The 15,094-nt window shown below is 40.4% G+C and overlaps 1 protein-coding gene across 5 annotated transcripts in view; it reads right to left on the bottom strand.

Annotated features, from left to right (window-relative positions):
• Nucleotide 1: 1 nt before the first annotated feature.
• Nucleotides 2-15,094, bottom strand: part of NKAIN3 (sodium/potassium transporting ATPase interacting 3) — a 377,204-nt gene continuing 362,111 nt past the window's right edge. For 2 of the 5 annotated variants that reach the window (XM_080378300.1, XM_080378305.1), the window contains exon 6: nucleotides 2-14,422. In XM_080378300.1, coding sequence (XP_080234426.1) covers nucleotides 14,277-14,422 — 146 coding nt within the window. In that variant the 3' untranslated portion in view covers nucleotides 2-14,276. The remainder of the gene's footprint in view (nucleotides 14,423-15,094) is intronic. The other 3 variants (XM_080378303.1, XM_080378302.1, XM_080378301.1) reach the window with 2 other exon arrangements.

Here is a 15,094-nt window from a genome sequence, read left to right on the forward strand (position 1 = left end):
CCAGTGCGGTTCGCTTTCCAGAGGAGGTACAGCCTTGTTCCTTCGTCTTTGCAACTACGTGGCAATGGCCATCTTCAGCCAACAGAAACTGCATCTTGGAGGGTGACCTAGGAACTACGAGTATGGCTGCCACGCAAACATCATGCTTTGTAGTGAGCAGCTCTGCTAAATAAAACAAGTAAAAGCTGAGTAAAATCCTGTTTCTCTGGGCAAGTGCTACATAGCTATCGCTGTTCTCATTTCACAGACGAGCGCGATACCCAGAGATTAAATATTACAGTCCAGGTCCCATGGTGGGACTCCATGTCCCAGCCACGATGCAATTCGGGCCGCTAGGGTGAGGTCTCGGCAGCAGGCAGTGCCACTTCTTCAGCCCGTCTTCTGTTGCTTTAAAGTTTCCGTGGCAGATATGGCTAGCAGAATGCCTCGCAGTTTCCTAGCACAAAGGGAAAAGGTTTTTTCTTCTCAGTTTTCCAGTAAGGCTTGGACCTCAGAGTAACAGCTGTGTTAAAGTAAAATAAGTAGTCACGTACCAAAGCCGCCAAGTCTTCATTCTTCTTCAGGACGACAATGACATATCTACACACCATTAATTACTAATGTGTTGGCCAAAGCAGGTTTTCATCAGTCATTTTAAATGTCATTATAGAGGACACGAGTGTTTTCAGAAGATAGCTTTTGGAGTGTATATTCCAGCCACCTCCAGGAAGTCATCTGTATGTAATTTGGAAGCAGAAACTCTATTTATTAAGGAGACCCTGCTTCCAACATACTGACTACTGTTATGCAAAATTATATGTCACACAGAGCAGACTGAGAGTCATAATGGTTACACTGGATGAACAGAATGAATCTCAGAAGGTAGGAAGCTAGTCTTGTAATGCATTATTCATGGCTGGCCAAATTAACCCCAGAAACTGGAAGTAGGGGAAGAATGCACAATTTATAGCTTTTTTTACTCTCCAAAGATTCTGACTCGGATGCCGCATTTGCTCCACACATGACCTCCTTGTTTAAGCAATCTCCAGAAAAAATGTTTCAGGGTGATTAGATATTTCTGCATTGTAAAGTTAAAAACTGGCATAGTTACCAATAAATGTATTTTATTTTGCTTCTGAGCAATTCCTTCTGAACATGAAATATCTAGTATTTTTTCTAATAAGGCTGCAATTTTAATTTGTTTGCATGGTAAGTCATCCTTTGGGAACATGAACTTTCTGGCAAGTCAGAGAAATGGGGACGATCCCTAACTGCATCAGTAATTCTGTACTGCTCCAACAAGTGCATTCCCTGGATAAGAGGGAAAGAACCCATCCGTAGCCTTTCTAGATGTACAAAACAAAAGTATTTTATTATCTTTGAACTAGATGGCATCAAAACAACTTTAAAAAAAACTACATTAATAAAAGAGTCTGAATATTCAAAATGCAAATGGTGGCTGACTTTCACATTCACTTTTACAAAATTAACCTACAAGTCTCCTGCTGACAAATAAACCAAGTAAACTTCTCTACTCTCTGTCACGATGAAAGACTGTAGTACCCTTTAGAAGTGGAGTTTTACACAGTGTGTGGTCATTTCTCGTGTGTTCTAGATGGGTTATCTGGTCTGTGAGTTAACTAGGTCATAGCAAAACCCCCTGAGACCTAACTTTTTTATGCCTCATTTTCACTTCTCAAGACGGCATGTGTGCCTAATTAATAAATGGTTTTGCTTTAAATATTTTTGCTTTATCTAGATTTCCTCAGATACTCGGGAGCTGACCACACTCTGAACTGTCTGAAGCTGAATGTGCTTCATTGAAAAATAAGGAAAGCAAACGCACAGGATTTGGATGTATGCTTGTTTCACATTCCTCTGGCTTGACTCTGGGTTGGACTGAGATGCACAAATCAAGAGCTTGATTTACCACAAACCCCATATTGGAGCAAGAGAGACACAGTTCCCTTCTCCTGCTCCTTTGGTAATGTCAGGTAGACAGACTCCTAAATTTAGATATTTCATATAAAAATGCCTAAACGTAAGTGAGATTAATCTGTTTCTACTCATACATGAGCCATCTGAGTCCAACCCATTGGGATTAACAAACATTTTCTCCAAAGTGACTTTAGCGTAGCTGAGACTCTAGGCATCGCCTAACTGGCTATGCCCTCCAGGTCTCATCGACTCACCCAGCTTCCATTTCTACTTAATTGTATAATTTATTCTAATGTAAAAATGTAATCCAGTCTTTGCTAGTGTATAATATGAACTCCTGACTCAAGTGAAAATCATATTCTTCCGAAGTTCTGGATATTTTTTAACCTTAAGACTTTTAGGTCATGAGAAAATCCAAGTCCGATAATTAAGTGTATTTTACACACATCCATGACTGGAATTCCATGGTGGTTATCCAACTGTAAGTAAATAATTTTTGTTGTTACTGAATTGAAAAGGCAAAGAGATGATGCTTCCTGGAGTGGATTACACTGTGGGCTTCTAGATAATGGCAACCTACTGAAACAAGTTAAAACATGGGAATCTAGCTCCACTGGAGGAGCTGTTTATAGGATAGTACCAGGTCAGATTTGCATTGCATATTATGTTAGCAATATATTTGCAGTAAAACAGAAAATTTAACTGTTAAAAGGGGATATGTTGCTGTGCTTTGCCTATATAATTCACAGTTTTGATCTTAGCACTCTGCAATGATTGATCCCAGTGGGACTTGTGACATTTCAGCAATACGTACCAATAAATGAGATGTGCTCCTCTTTCCTCTGCTGTATTTTTGAAACAGCACTGTGAAGAATGTGGTGGTATTTCTGCCAGTAACCATGAGGTGGCACAGCCTGCACAGCAGAACAGCACTCAAACCTTCCTTTTAATATTCCTTTGTACATCATATTTCTTGGCATATTAGATTTGAATGGTGAAAGACAGGCTGTAAAACTACTTCAGCTTTTAGAAATCCTACACTATTATAAAAGCAATGACAAACATCATACATATTTGTGTGCGTGTATGTTGTGGTGCTCTTCATTCTAGCAACAAATAATTTTCAGCATGCTGCTATATGATGATGTTAAAAATAAAACCACAGTTCTTTCCCTATTTTTTTTTCAGTTTGATTTCCACTATGTAGTTTTGCTTTTAGCGTGCTGCCTTTTCTAAGTCCCATTTATTTATTTTCCCAAATCTCTCTTCCTTCACAGGGCTAGCCTCTCCATGTTTTCTTCCAGATTACTGTGATGTGAAATAGATTTGATGAGTTAAGAATATCCATAAGTCTAATTTCTTACTAAACAGGCAGATTAATAGGAGTGTCTTTTAAATCAGGTACATATTACACATATCTTAACTGCATATCTGAGTTAAATACTTGCCCAAACACACAGCTTACCTTAACAAGGTGAAGTCTTAATTTGGATAAGAAGAACATCTTGATTGGAGTGCATGAATTTAATATTTCATCACCAAAAGTGCATCAGAAACTCATTTTTTGAGTATAGCTTTTTATATGTGCTTGCTGGAAGAAAAAAACAGGCCAAAGATTCTGCAATCCTAAATAGAATCCAGCACAAAAAGACTTCTTGCAGATTTGGGAAACTCCCTGGCAAGCCATAAATCAGCAAATAGACTATATGCCATGGGTCTTGCTTCCCTAGTAAACGCAATCTCTATTACAGCTGTCTTATTTTCATCACAGAAGCACCTTATGATAAAGGGACGAAAAAGGGAAGTAATTTAAAGCTGTCAGTGGAGGATACTTCACAATCCTCCCCAGTCCACAGAGAGACGAGTGGAAGGATGGAGGAGATGGGGCCAGGACAAAGGTGTTATGTGAGCCCTTGTTGGGGGCCACGGAAGGGGGATGCTTGACCAGGGGAGACAGTCTGGGAGGTGTGGGTGGTGGCCAGACTGGAAGGACCCTGCATGTACCAATGGGTTCCTGTCACCCTGTGCCCAAGGAGAAGAGCAGCCACCATCCCGAGATCACCAGGAAAGGTGGCGGTGATGAGGCAAGACCAAAGTGGAGCTGAAAATAAGCATCAGTGAGTTAGAATCAAGGGAGGTCCCTGGCCAGGTGCAGGCACGGCCACAGTCCGAAGCCCAGGTTTAAAATGAAGTGAAATGCAGCTCCTGAGCAAAGCAGGGGAGGTTCCCGAGGAGGTCTCCCAGGGCTGCTTCCCAGCAGGCTGCTACAAATCACAGAGCCCAGGGGTGGGACCTGGCTGCGGCAGTCAGACCTTCTTGCTCCTCTCAGAGCTTTGGGCTCCTCTGGGTTTCCTCCAAAGCTGCCAGCCAGTGCTGGCACCAGGAGGGGTCCTGGGGATGCTCCCATGGGCAGACAATGGTCTCCATAGGTGTTATTCTCATCTCCAGATGCTGCAAGGGACACTTCTACAGCGGTCTAGATACAGCCTCCTTTAAACTGTCACAGCACTCTCCAAACTACCAGGCTGCAACAAGGTCTTTCACCATCTCATACCAACACACTCTTCACACCAGTCCCTCTGCTGCCTTCTCCTGGCCCTTCCTCACCCCGGACATGCTCTCTCTTCTATGTGCTGCTTCCTTCTCTTTCTTCCTCGGCTGCTCTCTCTCCCTCGGCTGCCCAACCTCTTAACAGAACCAGCCACAGCTGCCCCTTATCTACATCAGCCAACCCACCGCCCCTGAGGCCAGCCCACAGCTGTATATTATCAATGTTAATTAACCCAGCTTCATCCCTCTACACTAAACTTCAGGGAAAACAGACTTACTTGAATCATAAGGCCTTTAGAAACCAAAACATGACTGTGAGTATGTATGTGTAAGAGTGGCATAGAAGGTTACTGGTTATCACACACCTGAGGATCTGGCTGCAACCTATAAGCCAGGCAGCTTTATTTGCTAAGAAAAACAACACGTTGCAGTGTGGATTATTAATATCAGACCAAAGTTGTTTAAACAAGTAGTTGGCTTGCATTTGCCCCAACACTTGGGATTCTACCTGCTTGCCACTCTGGTTCTGGCTACACAGATAAAGCAGGGGGGAGATGATTTATTTGCTCGTGTGTAACACAGTTCTCATTCCAAATATGTCATGTGCTAGGGAATGCGCTTTCCTTGTATATGATGTTCTACTAATTGGGCAGGTATGCAATATCGTGGAAAAAGAGAAATTAGATTACTTTTGGAATTGCATTCAGCCAATTTATAATTCAGCTTCAGTGAGTCTGCTTGGCACTGACAGGAGTGTTTGGAGAGCATGGTTGCATATGACTGGTGTGAAATAAATAGGAAACTGGGACAGAAAACTTAAAGAAGTAATAATGGGTCCTAGGAAGATAAGCAAAACAAGGACGATCTTTTTTTGCCTTTCTGGTATTATTTATGTATAGCTGCTGTTTAGTGAGACTATCTTCAGAGTCTGTTGCTGGTTTTGAGAGGCAACAGACCACACAAAGGCAGCTGTTCCACAAAGCTGTCACATCCAGGACTGTGTTGTGTGACTGACCAGCAGATACTCATGTGGAGGCAGGAAGTAAATCCGGGTATTTGATTTGTTTAAAATCAAAAACAAACACTCAAACTATGACTTGTATGAAGGGAATGGAAATTAGGGCAAGAAACCACCATTTATCAGCAGTTGCCTATTAGTCTGGGGAAAATGGTGCATCTTATATGTAGCTGTCAAACAGCACGCAGTACAGGCTAGATCTGTGTCCTTAGCTGCTAAATCATTATTTAGGGTCCTGAACAGCCTAGTGCCCCCCTACAGTGAAGCAGAGTGCTGCTGGTACTGGGTGATGAGGGCTGCTCTGACATGCTGTGAGCACACCACCAGCATGCAATGCAGACATAGCTCTAAGGGGCAAACCCTGCAGCAGTAGTCTTGATATGAAGTATCTCCTTTATGTGCCCATTTTCACAGATCCAAATTCCCTGATTGTCCATAATGCATATATTAGTTTGCTCATGAACCCTCTGCAAATTAATTAATCTTTCAGGCTGATCCCCAGTTATGGTTGCAGGGATAGTCAGCTCCCTGGACAGAGAGGAGACACCACTTCTTCAAGGCTGCGTTGACAAGGGCACCCTCCACCTTACGCAGCCCTACCCCATCAAACCTCTGACATGACCTCAGGGTGCCACCCAGCCACCCTGCTGTAAAAGCACTGTTCTGGCAGGCAACGACACGGCCCCGTCCCTGTGTTGGGCACTAAAGAACAGGTTTCTGTCAAAACACTCAACATAGAGGGTAAGAGCTGAACTCTTTTGTGAAAAATGTCCTGCCCATGTTGGAGATTTACATGGAAAGAACATCTTCCCAACTTGAAAAGAAACTTCTTCGGTGTATAAAAGAGCTCCCAGGTTGTAACTTGTTATAATTAAACTAGATGAGGCTGATACTAGAAGGAGGCAAGCCAATTAGTTTGGGACGTCAATTTTTGTTTGCCACTGTCAAAGTCTGTTAAAGGAGCTTGATAGATCGTTGTGCTGGCTCTTTTCAACCAGATAATGCCCACGTGAAAGACAGGCAGGCAGCCGGCTGCAGAGAAGCACATTGCAGTTCGTGTTTAAAAAAGGTTGCACCTGCCAATGTGGCACTCGGAAGTGACAACGGTGTTGCAACGCCTGAGCTGTGGACAACTGGATGGAGAGATAAAACTAAAGATCCAGACACAAAGAGGAGTCCCCTGCATGGCAGCTGTGAACAAAGAAAGTTTTCACACAAAGTTATTTTAAAGAGACAAGCCACAAGTTGTTTGGGCTAAAAACTGCCATTTTGGGGGCAGGACTATGGGCTTTTGAGTGGCCCAGTTACGTGTTCTCAGGTTTTAAACACGGAAAGTTAGTCTTGTTGCATGCTATCCAGCAACCATACCCCTAGCTTCAAACTCTAATATCCTTGCTGATATATGGTAAATACCATCTTCTGCACTACTGAAAGCAAGCAGTTGTTAAACAAATACAGGCATAATTCCCATGGTTTTAACTGGTAAAGCTCTATTGAAAATTATTTGTAGTAGTTAATGACACATCCAAGCGCTAAAAAATTCCTTCATTTTATAGAGTTCCTTTAGATCATAACTGAACTTAAAATTTATTTGTATCAAATTTTTATGTAAAAGATCTCTATGGATAGGAAAGAGCTAGGGGCATCAGCCCAAGTAGTAATTCTTCCAGCGGCACCAGAAATTGTAATATATAACCACTCTATGCCACTGTGCCAGGCAAAAATCTGTTAATTTCTCAACATAGTTCCTGTCTTCAGGTCCTGAATACATCAGCTGCTCTTCTACGAAACTTGTTGTACCTGGTATTTCTGCAGTCATGTCTCCAGTTTTGCTGTCAGCTAAAGTACCGTTGCAAATCTGACTCTCTGTAAAACTTGAATTAAGCAGAAATTTGGGGAAAGGAAAAAAGACTAAAAGTTTGAAGGACAGGTCTTCAGCTGTTCTAAGTTGTAACGGTATGACTTATTAATGCCACCAGAATGGTTTATACCAACCAGTAATCTTCTTGGAGGTTTTCAGATTGTCAGCAAATTCTGTTTTGCAGTACAAACCTAGTAATTTTCTGAAACTGCATGTTGCAGTTAAGTTTAAGAAAGCTATCCAAGTTTATTCAGAAAGCCAACATTTATTTCCCGTGTAGCTGGCTGATCTGAGATTCACCTAACACCTTACTGAAAAGTATACGTTGCCAAAAAAAAGGAATTGTTGTTCAAGGCTTCCTACAAAAATGTTGGCCAATATGTTCCACTGTATTGGAGGACAAAGCAATTGACATTCAAATCCATCTATTGCTCTCAAGATTTTTTCCCCAGCATGTACAGATTGATTTGTACCATTTTTTGTGTCTCAGTTTAGAAAAGAACGACAGTTTCCTTTGGCATTACAGTGTGCATTTTGGCTCATTCTAATGAAGACAAATTCCTCTCCATCAGGATCATTCTGTTCATTAACTGAGACAGATGGCAGACTTACCATATTGGCAACGATTCTGAGATTTTAGGCATATTTGGGATATACTGGTTTGTGTTCCCCAGCTAAAAAGTGATCGCTATTTCAGATGGAAGAGAAGTCAGGTTCTCTCTTCGCAGAAGTTTTGTGGCATGTACACAGCTCTTCATTAGCAAGCTGACAACCTAAAGGACCCACAGAAAGGCAGGGTTTAGACACATCCAGACAAATTTGTAAAATATGGTCCAGCAGACCAACGTGTCCATCTTACACGCTTCCAAAGCTCTGCCAGAACAGAGTGTGTCTGCAACCAACAGGGATGTAGCACTCCTTCCCTTTCTTCCTGCCTGGTCCGCAGGTAGCAACAAGTTCAGTTGGAGGCCTTTAACCTGCTAGCCCGTAATAATTAGCTCAGGGAATTTAATGCTGAAATGTAAAGCCCAAATGGGAACCATGTTGGTCATAGGAATCGATGTGCTAGATGCCTACATCCTGGGCTCTCTCTGTACTTGAGGAAGTTGAAGCCAGGCAGCTTCTGGACACTGTCAGACACCAAACAGTGCTCAGATATCCCCATCTCTGAAGTTCTGGAGCCATCACAAACACAGAAGGCTGCCCACACCAGCTAGGTAAACATCATCACTCTTTAAGGTGTCATGTAAAGAAACCAAATAATGTGTTGTGCCAAGCAGAAGTCAAATACTAGAGAAGCAGATAAAAATGTGTTCACCTTACTAAAATATTACAGCTATAAAGCAATTGACACTCTTATCTTCTTCATGGTGCCTCAAAAATGATATTATTTGTATTAGTTTTGTGACAAATTACCTGTTTTATAGTGCTAAGATGAGGACTAAGCTGGTACATTGCAGTATTCTAGAAGATAGGGGGAAAGAGTGAGTGCATGAGGGAACACACAAATACACGAGGACAGACAGCGTCACACAAAGCATCCCTCTTTTCAGCACAGTCAGATTTCACACACAAAGACATACCATTTGAGGTACAGCCAGTCCTAGGAACACCAAGAAAGGATTTAGTTGTCATTTCTGTTGACTTTGTCTTAATACTTACTTCATACTCAGTTTCAGGGAAGGCTAACCTGTGTTCAGGTTGTGTTTTCTCCGAAGATGGTGAGGTCTTCGATGCAACTAACCGGGAAACAGATGGATGCACCACAAGAGCCTTGTCACCCAAGATAGACTCTACCTCCATTGTATTTATTAGCATCTCCCTTAGGTTCATATTGATAAACAACACAAATAGACTTTAGAAGGGAAAGAATCAAGACAAGCTGCCTTCTGGCTCTCATCTGCTCAGACTTGAAAATACATGATTCAAGAGAAGACTGCAAATTTAGGATCTAAATGTTGTTGGACCAGAAATTACTAGCTGAAGACTGCTTAGGATATTTACGAAGGAACTTGGTGGACCTCTGTTCAGCTTCTGAAAGAGGTAGAGACACACATATCAGAAGGAATGTCCTTCCTGACCGCCTCACCAAAGAAACCATAAAATGAGAGAGCACAAAACCAGAAATAGCCCCAAGACCCTGATGAAGTTTCCGCTGAATGCTGAGGCATGTAGGCTCTGTGGAGAGACATAATTCTCTGGGGCATACAACTGTGCACAGCACTGTATAAAGTAATTAAGAAGAAAGGAACAGTGCTCTGTTAAAAAGACTGCCAGTTCCCCAGATAAAATAGCTTTGTGTATCACTTTATGCTAGTGGTGACAGAATAGAAAACAAAATACCACAGTTACATACATGTTCTTTGTCTAGAAGTATTTACAATAACTTTACAAATTTTTACACACATTTTCAGGTTTGCTTGTTTACATTTAAATTAAGAGCAAAATTAGTCCCCAGAGGCTTCTAAGGCTTCAGTTGGTGCCTTGTACTGTACATTCATGCTTGGCTTCTTCCTGGGAGAAGGGAAGAAAAGAGTTTAAAAATGTGCAGATCACTGATATGTTAAGAGCCCTGGATGTAAGGGTTCCTAGAGATCGACATCCTTACAGCAGTTATCCTACTTCTCTTCAAATCAGAGACAGCTACTGGTGGTGGGCTCAGGGCGAAAGAGGTTAGGAAGGGAGAAGGAGCCATATATGAATCGCAATAATTAGATGAGTACATTAGTGCTGGAACATCTGGGTAAGAAGAGTCATAGATCAATTCCTACTGCATACAGCAGTTCAAACAATGCAAGGAGTAGACATTGTAAATTCTAAACACAGTATGGAAATGATCTGTTATACACTGCTAGGGTTTGACTCCTGCTGCATATTTTGGAGTCAAAATTACTGTTTACTGACACAATCTTGACCAGGCACAGTATGATTCTATCAGTCAAAAAATACTGACTTCTTTGAGAAAGACACACCTTTCTCCTAGTTTTCACAGGTTGTTTTGTTTTCATGCCTTAACACTAAATGTTGTAAAAATATTGAAATTAAAAAAGAAAAAATTTACAATTTACAAGTGTCCATATAGGTAAATTATTGAAAAATTCAAGATCATCTACAAGGATCTATGAAATAACAACGCTGATAATGACACTGAGCCTGTAGGAAGAACAATCCACATGTCGTCAAGAACGGATAGTGAGCTTCTTCCAGAACGATGAGTCACAAAGTTGGTCTTTTCCTCTAAAATCTGTTTCTTCAGCTGCAGCAGCAGAAGTCTTGAGTCCATGTTCATTACTTACTTCGACCTAAAAAGTAGATGATATGAATTACAAATGAAACCCCATTCTGTTTATCTTCTAATTTGCAACATGTAAATTCACACCATCTGACAGGTTAGTAACTAATGAACAAGTGAATGAATCACCGCCGGTCACTAATTTCCTCAGGTGTAAGACCCACATATAAGGTCAAGAATGAACGGCTGGGTACAAAGAAGTAGCTTTGTATCATGCCTACCACAAAGGTAAAAAAAATTTTGAGAAAAATCCTGCAGGTGGTGAAACATGTCTGAAGCTCACATAATAATAGATTATTTTTAGAATAGTATATCTTAACAGTGTAAGATATAGTTAGTAAAATTCTTATATATATATTCTTTGTGTATATCTATATATATATCTAATTCTTATATATATATATAACCACATTATAAAATTCTGATATGACCTGATTACAAACGAGTGCATTTGACCTTACATCACACTATTCATAGTCCTCACCACAACCACACGCCTGCTGAAGCTATGTATTCTCACATGACTCCCTGTAAACCATGTTCAGCTGCTAATCTTGGAAAATCTGTGATGGCCTTCGTGGCAATTTTACAGTGGGTAGAGTCTCAGGAGAAGATACAAACAGTAGAGGACCACACAGACCCATCAGAGAGCAGTGACCTCTCCACTGGCAGAGTTTCTCAGACGCTGAATAAATCCCATGAGCAGAAATTAGCAATGTCCCTAGAAATGCTAGGGACATCCCTAACTGGAATTAGGGATTCAGGGTCTGTCCAGACAGGGTTGCTCAAAGCTATAGTAGCCCTGGATCAGATGGACTCATCCAAACAGGAATAGGGCATATGTAAACTTTAACTTCTGCAAACTATTAATCACAATAATGAAGATAAAAAACCCCAATGCAAGCTAAAATGCAACTTCTAATTTTTTTTTTTCTTCTAACCCCCATGTTCCTCTCTTTTCCATGTAGCAGTACAGGAAGTAATTCTAAATAGTAACAATTGTCCTGACTGTTGATATTGTGCTTGAAATGGATGAAATCACAACAGTCTTCTTTATAGTCCATGTGCTTTAGTCTCAAAGGGAACATGAAGATTTTTTTCTGCTCCCCCTGTTGTCTTCCTGCCTTACACACATTTTAATTGAAACTGCACAGTTCAGGGCAAAGATCCTGCTTCTCCTTGTCTGGTAGCCTAATGGAATTATAAGCAGAATGAAGAGCAAACAGGCAAGCTATGATCATTCATATTTGCATTAAAAAATGTTCCCCAAGAGAACAAGTTCAAATTTAACCTTGTCTGAGGGGTGAAAAGGAAAACTTATCTTAGACTTAATCATCATTAATAATTATGGCAGCGCTAGGGAGACGCTATACTGAATATGAATATTTTATGAAAACAGACTGTCTTCTACATAGTGTGGATGAGGTGACAGAACCTTGTATTTTCAATGGACTATGTTTAGTTAATTTATGAATGAAATAAGGGAAATAAAAGGGGTGAGAAAAAGGGAAATATAGCCAAGCGTTCATCCTTAGAAAAGATCACGCTAATTTTTCCCATGACTGAAGTTGTAAGGATAGTAAAAGATCTGTAACCTTTATTAAGGCTTTGAATGTATTTAACAAACATTATTCATATTCAATTCTAAGAGAATAGAAATCAAGTTTTTCACAGCCTGAAATCCATTGCTTAGGGATACTATGGATTCTCAGGTGATCTGTAACTGATGCAGATAGCAATCAACTTACCAAAGGAAGTCAAGAAGGCTGATATGCTGCAGAGAGATAAGCATCTGCAAATTTCTGGCACAATTCACTGGCCATTCAAATTGTTTCCAGCAATGTGGCTTTTAATTCAGACTTTGTCACCAATAATATTTTTCTTCCCTGCTTAGGTAAAGATCCTCTCTGTATCTTTCAGCGCATTAAACCAAAACACCAATAAAGAAGAAACCATAATACAGTTTTTCTTCCAGTTTTATACTTCTAGCAGCAATAAAGGGGCCAGAGAGGGTCCTCCCAGCTGTACAATGCCCATACATGGGAAATGGGAAGATGCCAATTATTCTTTGGTACTGCAAGCTCACCAACAGCCCCAAAATCCTTTGAGCTACTTAACCAAAATATGCTATTGAAGAACAAATTCTCAGGTTCTGTGACTTTTCTACTGCAAAACAAATGAACATATTTTGCAGGAACATATGAAAATGGTGGTCTTTTTCCCTCTCCTTTAATGACAGTAAATTTGCTAAGAAAGTAATAAACAGGTATGCACCTAATACTTTAACTTGAACGCAGGTTTAGAGATTAAAATCTTTCATGCAGAGATGTAAATGTTGTAGCTGTGGCTTTCTTCCTCCTGGATACCAAGTTCACTTTTTCAGTCTAGCGGCTTATTCAGAATGGTCAAACCCCCATTTTTCTGTCATTTTTCCCACAGAAAATGCAGCAAAACTGGCATGTAATGAAATATTACTGAAAATGCAGATTCCAGTGTAGAGGGTGTACTTAACAGCATGTCAAACTGTTCATTGTTTCATTTTGTTGTCTTAATGTGATATTTCTTCTTGTTCTAACACACACGGCCATACTGAGAAAGGGCTTTTCTCCTTTTTGGGCCTTCATAATCCTATAATATTTACTCACTAAGTTTGAGTAAAATTTTGTGCGTCTTTATTTCTACAAACTGAAAGCTGCAGCATGAAAAAAATATATTTTTAAAAATGCAAGAAATAATGAAGTCACATGCAAAGTTCAGGTGTCAAGTGCTGACGCAAAATATTAGGTTAGCAACTGTCCACTTTAAATGAAAACTCCCAACGGAGGCACACATGCGTACACCAGGAAAAACCTTCCAACCCATTTTAGTTCTGTTAGCTGGTAAGTAAAATACAGCATTAAATCAGTTTCAGTCAATTAGCTGCATGTGGGTTTCATGTTGCATTTAAGATGCAGGAAAGGCCCAAAGGTAAATTTAAAGACAGGAAGCACCAGGGCAACAACTTAAAAGCATTTCAGAAAATTTCTAAAGGAACTTCTTCTGTTTTACCAATAATACTTTGCAATATCATCTATTTGAAGTTACATGAGCTTCTGCCAACATATATGGACTAGTAATGTCTCCCCATATCTTAACTTATTCCAAATAAAAAGAGTAGATATGCATCCAAACTTACTCATTAGGTAGCAGAGTAGGAAAAGCCAATGAAAACAGGATTTTAATGGTGGGAGCAAATAAGTGATGACAAACTCTACAGATAGATGAATTTGAAACTGACTAGCAGTTTTTCAGCAAACATTTTTCTTTCACTAGCTAGACAATTGTAAAAGCTTTTGCTTTTCCATAAATGGGTTAATCTCATTAAGGTTTATGCAGCAGCAGCAGCAGCAGCAGCAGCCATAAACCCGCTCTTTTCTTGCTAAAAAGTCAGCAGGGAAGCAATTCCATCCTTCACTGAGAGCCTCTCCTTGCGTTAAGCGGAGGCACGACATGGTAGACATGGTGATATCTACTAATCCTTGCTTTAGTGGTTATGTCATCAATGACAAAGTGTCCTTACTTGCATGTTTTATATGGATTAATTTTTAATCAAGTTCTAATTAAAATATAATTCAATTATTAGTAACCTGATGCCAAAATTATTTCAGGAGAAGGTTAACTTTCAGTCCAGTTAGAAGGATTAATGTGGTCCATAGGACCAGAACCTTACCTACAGGCTTTAACTCAACATGTTCCTGGGGGGGCTGTCGGTAGGAGTATGTGTCAAGTCCACCTATGAAATCAACTGAAAATACAACAGTTCCAGAAATGAACAAATGGAAATGAAAATAAGTCAACTGAAAAAGAAATATGGACAAATTATGTTAAAAAAAATAGTAAGCGCATGCACAGGTTTGCATACAAGAAATAAATCAGGTAGGTAAAGCTGCTGTGGGAACTGCTCAGAGAAGGCTCTGCACCCTGTCATCCTTGGGGTCTGTTTAGCTCTGTCCCTGACTGGACAGGCAAGCAGTTGGCCCACCAGCCTTGCACACCCCTGCCAGTGTGCGTGCACAAGGAGCATTCACGGGTCTGCAGAACACATAAGCACAAACCGCTATGGGGTAATGTAGCTGCTTCTCTTTAGGGCAAGCATAGAATATATTTCATAATTCATTTTCAACTGCTTTTGAAGTGTTTAGAAATTTAGGCAGTGGAAATAGTTTAGCTTGTGAACCTAATTTCACCTAAACTCTTACGACTCAAAGGACTCACAGGAATGTGACACACCAACAAAAACTGAAGGTGTGTTCGCTGAGTTAAGAACACACAGGTTAGAACTGAATGTGAAAAAGCAGCCGTATCTTCTCCAGAAAAACTTGTGGGGACATGAAGCCTTTTCAGAATCCTTCCACTTCCTCTCAAGATCTCTATGTCAGAAATAATGCAGGGATATCTGCTCTTGAGACGTTTTTAG

Source organism: Falco punctatus, assembly GCF_963210335.1.
Source record: "Falco punctatus genome assembly, chromosome: 3".
Taxonomy (NCBI): Eukaryota; Metazoa; Chordata; class Aves; order Falconiformes; family Falconidae; genus Falco; species Falco punctatus.